The 13,925-nt window shown below is 56.4% G+C and overlaps 1 protein-coding gene across 8 annotated transcripts in view; it reads left to right on the top strand.

Annotated features, from left to right (window-relative positions):
• Window positions 1-287: 287 nt before the first annotated feature.
• Window positions 288-13,925, top strand: part of GRIN1 (glutamate ionotropic receptor NMDA type subunit 1) — a gene marked incomplete at its 5' end in the record, with an annotated part of 39,213 nt that continues 25,575 nt past the window's right edge. For all 8 annotated transcript variants that reach the window (XM_079324032.1, XM_079324035.1, XM_079324036.1 and 5 more), the window contains 3 exons: window positions 288-545; window positions 4,504-4,638; window positions 11,800-11,976. In XM_079324032.1, coding sequence (XP_079180158.1) covers window positions 288-545; window positions 4,504-4,638; window positions 11,800-11,976 — 570 coding nt within the window. The remainder of the gene's footprint in view (window positions 546-4,503; window positions 4,639-11,799; window positions 11,977-13,925) is intronic.

Below are 13,925 nucleotides of genomic sequence, written 5' to 3' on the forward strand. Positions count from 1 at the left end.
CGGCCCCGCAGCCCCGCGGGAGGGGGGCTCTGCCGCAGCGCCGGGGCGGGCGGGGGTCCCGGGGGCGGGCGCGGGGCGGGCGCTGCGGCAGCGCGGGGCGGGCGGGGCGGGGCGCGGCGCGGCGGCGGCGCGGGCGCTTCAGCACCGGGGAGAGCGGCCGGCAGCGCCCGCAGCGAGCGCGCAGCGCCCCGGGCCGGGCCATGGGGCCGCGCTGAGCCGGGCGGGCGGCCCGCGGCGCGGGCGGGCGGGGGGCGCGGGGGGCCCGGCGGGCTCCGGGCCGCCCGTGGATGAGCACCATGCGGCTGCTGCTGCTCGCCCTCCTCTTCTCGTCGTCCTTCGCCCGCGCCGGCTGCGACCCTAAGATCGTCAATATTGGCGCGGTGCTGAGCACCAAGAAGCACGAGCAGATCTTCCGCGAGGCGGTGAACCAGGCCAACAAGAGGCACGGCACCTGGAAGCTCCAGCTCAACGCCACCTCCGTCACCCACAAGCCCAACGCCATCCAGATGGCCCTGTCCGTCTGCGAGGACCTCATCTCCAGCCAGGTACCCCGGGACGGCCGCCCCCTCCCCGCCCCGTCCCCGGCGGGACCCGACCCGCCCCCCCCGCGGCCACCCCGCGGTGCCCCCCGGCCGAGCCGCGGCTGCGGGGTCCTGCCCGGGCCCGGGGCGCTGCCCGCATTGCAGCCTTTATGTAAGCGCGGCCGGCTGCGCGCTCTGCGCACCCCCGGGCACGCACGGGCACCCGCACACAGCCCGGGCACGCACGGGCACCCACAGACACCCTGGGGCACACACGGGCACCCTCAGACACCCTGGGGCACACACGGGCACCCACACACACCCTGGGGCACGCACGGGCACCCTCAGACACCCTGGGGCACACACGGCACCCACACACACCCTGGGGCACGCACGGGCACCCTCAGACACCCTGGGGCACACACGGGCACCTGCACACAGCCTGGGCACGCACGGGCACCCACAGATACCCTGGGGCACGCACGGACACCCACACACACCCTGGGGCACACACGGGCACCTGCACAGCCCCCAGGCACATACAGGCTCACACACACCACCCAGGGCACGCACGGCCACCTGCAACCCCCACCTGGGTCACACATGGGCTCCCACACACACCTCAGAGCATACACAAGCTCACACATGCACATGAGGTGCACATGGGCATCCACACACCCACAGGGCACATTCGGGTTCACACCAGCACCCTGGGGCACACAGGGGCACCCACACAGCCCTGGGGTATCCACAGGCACACACACACACACACCCCTCAGGGCACACAGGGGATCATACACGAAGCCCAGGCAGTCACAGATTCACACACAAAGCCTGAGCACATATAAACTAACACAGACACAGCCCTTGAGCACACAGACTCACACATGAAGCTCAGGCACACACAGATTCACACACAGCCCCTGAGCGCACACAGACACACACGAAGCCCAGGCATGCACAGATTCACACATGCCAGGGCACACATGAGCTCACACACACACACAGGCTCCCATGCACTGAGTGGGCAAACATACATGTTCACCCAACGCTGTGCATGCACACAGCAACATGCAAGTACACCTACACCACACACAGACACACCACAGGCACACACAGAGCTGGGTGTGAGCACACATGGGCATCCCCAAACTGGAGGGAGATGTGGGCATGGGGAACACCGTGTGTGCACACAGACTGTGCACTCACACACGTGTGGGAATGCCCACGGGCTGCTCTTCATGTGCACACAGATTCCATGTGCACACACACACACACATTCCATGTGTGCCCACACATACAGATTCCATGTGCACACACACACACATACACTCCATGTGTGCCCACACATACAGATTCCATGTGTCCACACACACATCCTATGTGGACACACACACACATTCCATGTGCACACACACACTCCATGTGTTCACACACACACACACACATTCCATATGCACAAAAACTCCATGTGCATACACACACATGCCGTGTGCACTGCTGTGCAAACACAGGCTCACACACAACACGTCTGCACTTGTGCCAGCGTGCACAGCTGCTGTGACATATGGACACACACATCACACACATGCCCAGGACATGGGCGCATGAGGCCGGGGCAGGCTGTGCAGGCACAGTTACACAGACCACAGACACAGGGCACACCTGCACAGACACACAGACACACAAACACACACCTGCACAGACACACAGACACACAGAAACACAGGCACAGACCACAAACACACAGGCACACCTGAACAGACACACAGATGCACGGACACACGGCGCACACCTGCACAGACATACAGACACAGTGTGCACACACGCACAGACTCGCTGCGTGCTGTGTGTGACTGTGCACACGAGCACAGAACGCTGCTCTCTCCTGTGCCCGCGGGTCCCTCTCAGCGCACCTGAGGGCGCAGTCCGAACCCTCAGTGCTGGTGGGCGCAGCCGGGGGTGCCCCTGGCAGCCCGTGGCCTGGCCTCTCCACCTCCTGTGCGTGTGCTCTGGGTGCAGAGCCCGCCTAACCACCCCAGCCGTCAGTCGGGGCCATCGGGGGGCGGACAGGCAGGCACAGACCCACCCCGGTCTAGCACACCTCCGCACATGCCCAGGGTCCGCGTGGGCCCGTGCGCAGGAGCACAGGCGCACCCGAATTGCATGAGCGCCCCCAGGTCAGCCTCATCCAGCCCATGGCGCAGGGAAACGCTGTCCGCAGCCAGGCACACACAGCCAGCGAAGACAGGGGCTGCGGGGGCCGCGCGGAGCGGAGCTCAGCCTTTGTAGCTCAGCTTCCCGGTGTGGAGGTGGAGGATAGCTGGGGACAGCCCCGGGGTGGTGGCCAGGCCGGACACCCCCGCTGTCCCCTGGCAGCAAGGGAGGCTCAGCCGGGTCCCGCACTGAGCCGAGGCTCCATTCACCGGCTGCTGGTCGCCCGTGGCTTCGCCACCTGCAAGCCCGGTCCCGCGCAGAGCCCGCGGAGCGCCGGGCTGGTGCGGGCACAGCGTGCGGGAGCGGGCGGTGCGGGGCCGCGCAGGGGATGCGCTCCTGCGGGTGCCGGCTCGGGTGGCAGCTCTGTCCCACCACGCAGGGACTGTCCCGGCCTCTGTGCCCAGAGCAGGGGGTGCCTCGGTCCACGCTCGCTGGCGCCGTGCCCGAGCAGGGGGCTGCGAGGCAGAGGAGGGGCTGGCAGCCCGCGCACGCAAAATGGCTCCTGTCGGCGGCTGCAGTGTGCCACAGTACAGCCCGAGCCCGAACAGCCCGAGCCCCTACACCCTGCGCCCGCACAGCTCGAGCCCCGACAGCCCGAGCATAGAACAGCCCGAGCCCGAAAGCCCGAGCCCGAACAGCCCGAGCCCCGCACCGCCTGTTCCTGCCCCAGGACCCTGCCCCAGCCCCGCTGGGTGCAGGTCTTCACCCCCTGCATCAGCACCGGGCTCTGCCCAGGGCATCCCCTCCTCGTGCATTCCCAGGACCTTCCCCACCTCTTCTCTAGCAGTTTCTCCCTACTCCCACGTAGGGTCTCCAGCCCTGCCCCAGCTCCTCTGCGCCCTCAATATACTCCGTCCCAGTGCCAAGCAGGATCCTCCCTCTTCCCCCCAGACCCCAGAGCCCCTTCCCCAGGCAGGCTTCATCCTCCTCTCCTGTCCTGGCAATCTGTCCCTCCAGCCCAAGCGCTGAGCACATCCTGAGGCTTGGGCAGATGCTTGGAGAAGGAAGAGTTAGTTCCTCCATACATCGAAGTCCTTGCACTGATTTGCTCTAGCTGGACACCTGTCACCAGCTGGGGACATTCCTTGTGCTGTAATAAGGGATCCCCAGGGATTGCCCAGCTCCTTCCTCTCCCTTTGACACAAAGCAGGATCCTGCTACAGACCAAAATCCCAGCTCTGCCGTAACAGCAGAATTTTGCCGAGATCCTCCTTCCCCATGTTGGTATAGCCCGGATCCTGGGCTGCGGGCAGATCGCGGCTGCTGTCCCCGCCCTGCAGGCTCTGCTGTTCCCGTGTGCCCATAGCCAGATGGCTGCCTCGCTCCTGACTCGCTCCTGGCTCCGCGCTCCCGCCGCTGCCACAGTCCCTGCTGACCACTTTGCTCATAATAGTCCGCAGAGGGGAATTACAACTGAGAATTAAATGTGTGGTTAAAGAAATCGCATTACACTGTGTGACTGCAAGGGAGATGCTTCCCTTTAATCTGTAATCCATGGATCCATTAGTTTAGCAAGCAGAGCAGTTGGGCACAGCATTCCATTAGGACATAACCCTGGGCAGAGCCATCACCTCCAGCTGTGGCACAGCACCCCTGGCTCCCAGCACAGCCCTTCCTTCCCCATTCCCAGTCATTTCAGTGCCCTTATCACATTAACACGGGGCTGTTTAGCATTGCAGAAAAGAAAAGGGGAAAAAAGAAATCATGCTCTGTGGCCGATGTGCTCCCATGAAATAATGTTTGTGTCATGTATCCTGTCCTACAGGTCTATGCAATATTAGTTAGTCACCCTCCTGCTCCCAACGATCACCTAACACCAACACCTGTATCATACACAGCTGGCTTCTACAGGATCCCTGTCATTGGTCTGACAACACGCATGTCTATATATTCTGATAAGGTAACTGATGCATGCTTCTGGTCTGGTACTCATACATGTGCTGTAAATCAACAGTGCCCGTCAGGAGGGTTAATGACATCTACACTCTCTCTGTGCCTATCCGTCCACCCTCTCCAGCCCAGCCTGCAGCTCCCTCTCTCCTGCATTCCAGGGCACATAATTTTTTTGCAGCTGCCAGTGTTGACCTACATAGTGCCAGATGATTTCTGCAGCGCTGCTCTGCCAGGCTGCTGGGCTTGCTGCTCTCCAGCCACTGCCAAGGCAGGAGCTGGGTCCTGCCCTGCTCACTGCTGACAGCCAGGGGGTCCTGGGGGATCTGGGGGACTTGGGAGGGGCAGAGGATCCTGTTAGAGCCTGTACTTTGGGCAGGATCTCTCTGGGGTTTGGAGATTTTTTTGGTTGCATTCACCTCTCTGGGTCTGTGGGATATTGGTAGGGAAGATAACAGAATATCCTGAGGCTTCACGTGACATTGAGTCAGGTCAGTGCTCAGGACAGAGGTTCAGATTCCAGTGTCTCAGCTGTCCCTGTGGGAACAGGGAGACTTCCAGTTCTGCCATGTGCAGGCAGTGCCTGGGCAGTGAGGGGCTGCCCTGGCCCTCAGCTCACAGCCTGTTTGGCAAACACCTACAGCTTTAGTAAAGGCAAAAAGAGGAGCTGAGCAGAGCCAGGCCTTCCAAATACCATTGCAGGATTTCATCCAGGCACACGAGCTCAGTGGGTGAGATCGAGCCTGCTTCACAACACGAATCGGCCTTCGTTGGAAAATGTGAATATTCACAAATGCAAATGTTCAGTGCAAAAATAGTCACTCCACCTACACGCTAAATAAAATCAAATTTCAGGAGGAGGGGCAGAGGCTCCCAGAGAGGCACCAGCAGCTTGCTTGGCTGGAGCAGCAGCAGGTTTTGGCATCTCCCACCAGAGAATCCATGGCAGGGTGGTCAGCAAGCCAAGACCACAGCAGTGATGGAGGTGGTGGCTGGCTGGGCTGGGGACCTGCACACCCTGGCAGGGTCCCACCAGGCATGGTTAGAGAGAAAGGGATGGCATCAGAGCTGGCAGAGCAGGCAGGAAGTGTTCAGGGGGGATTTGCTTCTTGCTGCTCTAGGGAGGAGATAGATCTGCCAGAAATGTCACTGAGAGGGTCCTTGTCACAGCACCCACAGTCGCAGGGAGAAAGGACCATGCACTTCATCTCTGCTCCATCTCTGCAGGGCTGTGCCCAGCAAAGCCACTGCCCACAGCACCTGAGCCTGGAGTGCTCACCTGAGGGGCTGGCTCCATCCTCTGCTTCTGCCAGCCCATTCCTTTTTAAAACGTTTTCTGCAAAGCAGCCTCATAAAACCCCACCTGGCTCACTTCAGGGCTGGAGGAGAGGCCCATGGCCACAGTGCTGACCCAGTGACTCCTGGCAGGGAGATCCTCTCCGTGGAGTATTTGGGGTGTTGAACTGGTTCAGGGCTATGAGACACACTTGGCTGGCAGAGACTGGGCAGGGACTCCAGGCTGCCCACCCCAACACCCCTCAGAGCACTCCTGCCTGCCTGGCATCATGCTCAGCCTCCTGCCCACTCCAACACCCCTCAGAGCACTCCTGCCTGCCTGGCATCATGCTCAGCCTCCTGCCCACCAAGGCTGGGAGCTCTCTGAAGAACAGGGAGTTCCAGGCAGGAGATGGGGCAAAGGCAGGGACCAGGTAGAGGAGCAAAAGATGTTTGGACAGTGGAGGGGGTAGCAAAGGTGGGAGCAGAGTGGGGGACAGAGGAGTGTGGAGCTGTGGGATAGGACAGTGGAAGGTTCTGCACACCCCATGCAGGACAGGCTGGCACATGACACAGGGATATTCAGCTGTTCCCTTTTTGGTTTCCAGTGATCAGCTTGCCTTCTTTTCTGTTTTAATTCAGGAAATTGTATCTTTCAGCTTAGTTTCTATGGAAACAAGCTTGTAGGATCACTTTGTATGTACGCCCCTAGTTGGTTTTGGAGGCATCAGACAATTTAAGCTGAATTTCAGAGGGGGCTGAAGTTGGGTTAATGGTGGTCCTCTCAAGGCTACCAGGGGTAGGAAAGGTGTTGACCTCAGGATGGACAGGTTTGCCCAGTACCTTTTCATGCTCTCAGTACATCTCCAGTCAAGCAAGTGGTCCATGAGCTGTGGCCAGGCTTTCAGCAAAGATACTCAAGGGAAGTGAATTTTACTGCTCACTGTGTCCAACCAACTATTTGTCCTAGAAATAGTAATGCAGTTATCAGGCAGAGCATTCTGGCTTCACTGAGACCTTCACACCCCCTACCACAGTTATGCCTGTCTGGGGAGGGGTCTCTGCAACCCTGAATCACCCCTGAGTGAGGTCAGCAGGGAGCTGGAGGAGAGAGGGAGTCTCAAGGTAAAGGCAGCAGAGTGGTTCCCATCACTGTGGGGTCCCTTGCTATGGAGAGCACTCCAGGGACATCTCATGGATTGAGCAATACAAAAATCCCCTTCTGACTTTCCCATGGTGGGCCTCATAGTGCCCCTGTCCCCCACGGGTCATTGGGGTGTTTATATCTCCTCTGCATCTCAGCTGAAAAAAACGAGATGACATTGCCATCTTGGCACCATGAAAAATGGGAGATGGCACAGAGTGTGAGAGCAGAGCCTGGGTGAACCACAGCTCAGGAGCCAGGAAAGTCTGTGCTGTTCAACACACCATGTGGGACTGGCCTACATGTGGGGCTGCAGCAACACCCTGGTGCCCAGAGGTGCTGAGCACCTCAGCACCCCACAGCAGGTTATTGCAGCAGAGGATCAGGGAGATGAATTAATAAATTAAAGAAACCTGCTCTGCTGCTGGAAGGTTTGGAAAATGGAGTTTAGACATGCTGCAGCTGGAGAGCTTTTTCAGTTCCAGCACCAGCTGAAGTGAGGTCTCTCTCTCCAGTCAGGGGATGGCTTTTCCCTCTGGTTCCTGCTCTCAGTGCAGCCACTCCAGCTTGTTCACTGAAAAGGCTTTTCTTCTCTATTACTGCTCTCACTGGCAGTCGATGCTCAGCAGGAGCCCTGTTAGTCAGGGTGGGAAGGTGCAAGTGGGGAGAAAAGTGGCACTTGTTGTCCAAGGTCAGGGTCAGTACTCCTTCACTGGTACCCACAAGTGATGGCTGGAGAGGCTGCTTGGTGCAGCACAGAGATGTTTGCCCTGGGGGTGAGGAGCACAGCCCTGAGCAGGACAGGAAAACCCTCAGCAGGGCAGGAAAACCAGCAGGGCAGGACAGACCTCAGCAAGGCAGGAAAACCCTCAGCAGGGCAGGAAAACCAGCAGGGCAGGACAACCCTGAGCCAGCAGGACAGTTCTCAGCAAGGCAGGAAAACCCTCAGCAGGGCAGGACAGACCTCAGCAGGGTAGCCTGGAATGTGCAGGAACAGACCAGGGCAGTGGAGAGATGACCTGGTGGAGTTCCCCCCATCCCAGCAGATCCCCCAGGCCCTCAGATTGCAGCTGGGAGCAGGGCAGAGCAGCCTCAGTGCCCCACAGTGGCCCTGCCCCAGAAGCTGCCCCACGCCTCCATGGGAAGGGGAGTGTGTGCTCCAGGGGAAGGCAAAGTGTGTGCTTTACTGTGAGCTCCCCATCCCTCTGCCCCCCAATCCCTCCCTGCACTCCTCTGAGCTATCTCAGCATTATCTCAGCTCCCTCCCACATCTCCAGCTGTCCTGTGGGGCAGTGGGCAGGCTTCTTCCATGGACACACTGGCCAACATTTCTTTCTCATGCCCAGCTGGTGAATTTTACCAAATTTTCAGGAGCTGTACAGAATGGGAGTCTCTTTCAATCTTTTTTGAAATTTCCCAGGCAGCTCAGCTGGGGAGAGCATTGCTAGAAGAGGGACTGACCCCACTGCCAAAGGTAATGAAGCAAAAGCACTTTGCTCCCTTCAGCCTGTAGGAAAAATCACTCCCCCAGCCACAGGCTGTGAGCTGGGGTGAGCCCCTGGGCACACAGAGGTGAAGAAGGTAACCAACCCTCCACTCCTGGTGCTGTACAAGGCCCTGATGTGACACACAGGCACTGCCTGCTGGCTCCCAGCCATGCCCTTTCCCCTATGGATAAAACCTGCATGCAAAGGCACCCCCAGTGCTCTCCCCCAGGCATGGCACAGCCCTGTGCAGGCCGTGCACAGGATTCCTGCACCAGCACATTCCCTGCAGGGGTGGCTGCACTCCTGTGCTCCCTGCAGGTACAGGCTCACAGCTGTGCATGCACAGTCTGTGTTTTCACACACACACATGATCTACTATAACAGCTTCTCTTTGTATGGACTTGCATCACATATTTGCAGTTCTCAAGTGCTGACCCCACACAAAATCATCACACAATCCCAGACTGGCTTGGGCTGGAAGGGACCTTAAAGCCCATCCAGTGCCACCCCTGCCATGGCAGGGACCCCTCCCACTGTCCCAGGTGCTCCAGCCCCAGTGTCCAGCCTGGCCTTGGGCACTGCCAGGGATCCAGGGGCAGCCACAGCTGCTCTGGGCACCCTGTGCCAGCTCTGCCCACCCTGCCAGGAAATATCCCAGCCTCCCAACCATGTTCACTCTGGTGCTTTTTGGCACCAAGCCCCCTGAGTTCCTGCTGAATTTGGGCAACTGGATTTCACCCCAGCCTTCATTTGCTGCCCTTTTGCAGAACTAGTATGAAGTGAGGGAGCAGAGGGCTGGGCACTCAGGTGTGCTGGGCTGGAGGGAGGTTTGCACAGGCTGGGGTTGGTGTGAGCCATTGCCATGGTCCCACTCCAGCACTGTGACCAGCACCAGGCACACTCAGAGGAGAGCAAGGGCTGAGTATCCTACAGAGCATCCTGCAAGGCCAGTGTGGGTCTGTAATGAGGAGCAGTTTTTGCTGTGTGCCTGATCCGAGGGGAGGGAGTGACAGCCCTAGACAGCCCCCAAGCCTGCACCAGGTCACAGGGCCAGAGCTGCTGCAGCTGAGTGAGCCCACACCCTGTGCTGGTTGTCTCACAGAGGCTGTGCTAAAAATCACAAGTCTTTTTGAACAGTTATTTGCTAAAAATGGGCTAATTAGGGTGCACAAATCACTGCATCCTCCTCCTCTGCAGTGCAGCCTTGTGCCCATGCCCAGGAGAGCTCTGTGCTGGGTTTCAGAGGGGTGTGACAGGGACCTGTGGGATGTCACTGTGTCTGCTGGGATGGGGGTATCACATCACACCGAGCTGGATTCTCAACTGCCTCTGCACAGCACCAGCTGGACATGTGAACCTCTGGGGGACTCCATGTTGGTTTTTCTCCCAGTCTTTGGCCCTTACAGAGATGCTCAGGAGTCCCAGGTGCTCCAAAAAGACTGCGAGTGCTCCTCCTGAGATCCCAGCTCAGCACTTGACATGAACTGTTCTTCATTATCCTATTTGAAAACCACAGTTCAGGGATCCAGGAGCTTAGATACCACCAGAGTCTGTCCATGGCCCTTTTGGCACCACCTCAGGAAGCAAATTTGCCTGAACTGTTAAACCAAGTTTCCCCTAAGAACCTTGCAGTAATTTTTTCCTCTGAACTCAGAGATAAGTATTTACAATACTGAAGAAAGCCATGATGGATTTAAATACCATTTTTGCAAGCTGGTTGGGAATATGGAAAGTAATTTGGTGCAATAGATGGAAATTTCAAAGATTTTTTCGTTTCAAAAAGGGATTAAAATAACTTTTACAGAATTTTGATGTTTTAACCTGTGTTTTTTTTTAATATTGGCTTCTCTGGGGTTTTTTTCAGCTCTTTTGTCTCTTTTGATTTTTTTCCCACTTGCAGTTTCACTTCCCCTGCATTTCCTTGAAGCAATTAAAAATGCTCAGGGGTTAAAAATTAAAAACACTTAGACTCAGCCTCTGGCCCAGGCTGTGCATCTGGACCTGGAAATTTCTGGGCATCTCTGCTGACGACCAAGAGAACTTGAACACTATGCTAGTGTTGACACCATGGTTGTTTTTCCATTGTTTGTCCCTGTGGGGCTTTTCCCCATGTTTAAGTTTAGGACAAATTTGGGGAAAAAGAGCTCCAAAAAACAAAAACATTAACCAAACAACAACCAAACATTAACCCATAACACCCCAGTCCCATTGGTAGTGCTGGTTTTGTGGGGTGAGCTGCATTTCATCCTCTGGTTTGATATTATCACCATGTTGAGTGTGAGGAAGAGGATTTATTTGGTGTGTCTGTCCCTCCCATGTGTGTCCATGGGGGACATGATGCCTTTTCCTTTCCAGTGTGTATTACTGTGGCCCACTCAGGACATTTCTGACCCATTCTGGGTCTGGTCTCTGGATGGACAGGTCTGGACAAGCCATTTGGTCCAGACAACTACCATCTCAGCTTTAGAGAAAGAAATATTATGATGCTTTATTCTTGTCCTCTCCACTTCTGGCTCCTGCCTCCCTCCAGCACGTAGCTGGGCTGTCAAGTAGGGACCATGCTGAGCATGAGCACTTTCACTTCCTCATATTTGACTCTAGGGCTTTTTGGACAAGCTGCATTTGTTTGAAAGCTCTCTGTCAGCTCCAGCTTTTGGTCTGATTGCTCCCCTAAGAGCACTGTACTTAATTAGGCTGGAATTGCTATTGCACAATCACCCAACCAGAATGATGCTTTTAACTGAATCAGAGAGGTTTGCTGGGGCACAGGTCCAGAGCTGCCTCCTTCTGCCTGCTGCTGCAGAACAGGCTGACCTAGAAACAGCCAGGGACCATGTTATAAAACTGCCTTTCTGAACTTCTCCCATGGCAAATGACAAATACATAGCTGCCTGTACCTGCCTCTTGCCTTCTGAAGGGAATTCTTTTGCTTTTTGATGTCCATTTTCTGGTAATTATTTAAAAGGTCGAGAGGCAAGGCTATATTTGCACTGAACACTGCTGGTCATTCGTGGCTCGATAGGCTTTTCTTCTCTGTGCATTTATGGACCACAAAGCAGAAACCTCTCTCTGCCATGCTCTGGTTTAACCACAGAGAGCTACAAACTCATAGCCAGGGTTTGCTTCCCAGCCAGAAGGAAGGGTGCAGGTCCCAGAGGTTAGCCCAAGGTGTGCATCCCAGAATGGCTTTGTGATGCCAGCCCTGTCCCTGTAGGCGTGGCTGACAGCCCCAGAGCCTGTGCTGATCTCCTGTTCTTCCTTGCAGAGCATCCACCTGTCCTTTTTGCGCACGGTCCCACCTTACTCTCACCAGGCCAACGTCTGGTTCGAGATGATGAGAGTCTTCAACTGGAACCACGTCATTCTGATAGTCAGCGACGACCACGAGGGTCGTGCTGCACAAAAGAAGCTGGAGACCCTCCTGGAGGAGAAAGAGTCCAAGGTCAGTTCCTGAACATTGTCTTGTAGCTTTGTTTAAGCAACAACAAAACTAGAAGTCTTGGGCTGTTGTATGTATGTAGATTTCTGTATGTAAAACACCTTTTCTTTCCATTGTAACATGGCTAACATGCTTAAAGCATCAACAGTGTCTGACTAGTACCTGACAGAACTTTGTACTTTATTCATTTCACTTGCTTTGCCATGGTCAAAATCTCCTACATGTAAATCGACTACAAAATGAAGGGAAGGATAACCTGGAGCTCTGCAAATGCCTTGCCCAAGTTTCCCACCCAAGGAGAGGACCAGTTTCTCAGCTTAGGGAAGTACCTGCCCCACTGCAGCCCCCCTGGGGCCAGGCAGACCCAGAAGTGCCAGCCCCACCCCGAAAAGCAGCTTCTGAATTGGCTCTTGGGGGCTCAGCTTAGTGCTTAGGAGGGGCAGGGCTGTAATGACCTTCTGGTAGAGCTGTCAGCCCCTTCCCATCTCCATCCAAGTACATGCCAAATGCTGCTTTCCTGACACCCCATGCTGTCACAGGGGTGGGTGTGTGGCCTTGCACCTGCTCTCAGGGCCAGAGAGCAGAGAGGGAGGCAGGGGAGGGCCCCAAGGTGTGGGAGGACAAAGCACAGACCTGTGGCATGGAGGGAAAGGACTGAATGAATGGTCAAGACAAGCTGAGAAGGAAAACGAAGCTGTTTGGCTACAATCTGGAAGGCAAGGAACCACTACCTGTCCTACAGGGTGGAGTCCCAGCATATTCTCTCTCCTGGGGCAGGGTGAGGTCCCTTCAGATGGGAAGAATCTGAGTTCATCCATGTCTCCAGCAGCATCAGAGCATGCACCATTTGGGGATGTTCCCTCCTGGGTCACAGGCAGGGACCCCAGCCTGCTCTTTCCAGCCCCACCTGCAGCTGCTGGACATTTGGCAGTCTCTCAGCTGTTGAGGAGATGTGGCCGTAAACACTGCTTGTGGTTGGAGTTGGTGGCTGAGCTGAGATGAGCCCCTGGGACTGCTCTTCGTCATGTCTCTGGAGGAAAAACTGGTGCAGGGGTGCCGGCTGGCACAAGCCACACTGACCAACAGACTCCTGATTTTGGTAGTGATTTTCATGAAGTTTCATCCTTGCTGCATCCCAGGCTGTCACAAGGCACTGATGTTCCAGCCACAGAGGGATCCTCCTGCCTCCAAAGGCAGCTTCCCACTGGGTGACAGCAGGACAATGTTTTTCTCCAAAGCCTCTTCCCAGCACAATGCCCTTCATACAGGGAGAGCCATTGTCAGTCTCTCATCCCTCCTCTTGTATCTTTTGAATTCCACTTTCTGTTTCCCTGTAGTTACCATGCATCCCATTTTGCTGTTCCCTCTCATGTCTCCACTCCTGTTTGCCCCATGGGGTGTTCCCAGGCACAGGGTGTATTTCTTCTTCAGCCTGTCCACCCCACGGGAAAGCCTTTGAGAGCTTGAAAGATGGGGAGGGAGGGTCTGTCCTCAGACCTTCCCCATATTTGCACTGCATTTACCTCATGTCTTGGTGTCCTCTGGCAGCCCCTGGACTGCTGTAGATGCTCGGGCCACTCTCCAGGCTGGGGCACCTGCTGTGCCCCAGCAGGTCACCTTGTCTTCTCTTTGGGGTGTGCCACTGCATCTCGTTTCTTTATCCTTTGAGAAAAGGTCAGACAGACTGGTCTGACTGGTCTGGCAGGTGGCACTGTTGGGAAAGCCCCTGTTGGGGCTTTCCTGCCTTCCTCCACCTCTTCTCTCTGATCTCTCTTCTGATGCCTGATGTGCTGATGCTTTTCATGCCATGAGGTTGTACATGGGCCCCTCCCCAGCCTCTCCAAGGGTAGCCTGGGCTCTGGGGAGGGAGCAGGTGGAATACCTCATCTCAGCCTCTTCAAGGCTTAGGTCACAGCCCCTGAGGACATGGAGGACCTGCTCAGGGTCAGAGA

This window comes from Erithacus rubecula, assembly GCF_903797595.1.
Source record: "Erithacus rubecula genome assembly, chromosome: 21".
Taxonomy (NCBI): domain Eukaryota; kingdom Metazoa; phylum Chordata; class Aves; order Passeriformes; family Muscicapidae; genus Erithacus; species Erithacus rubecula.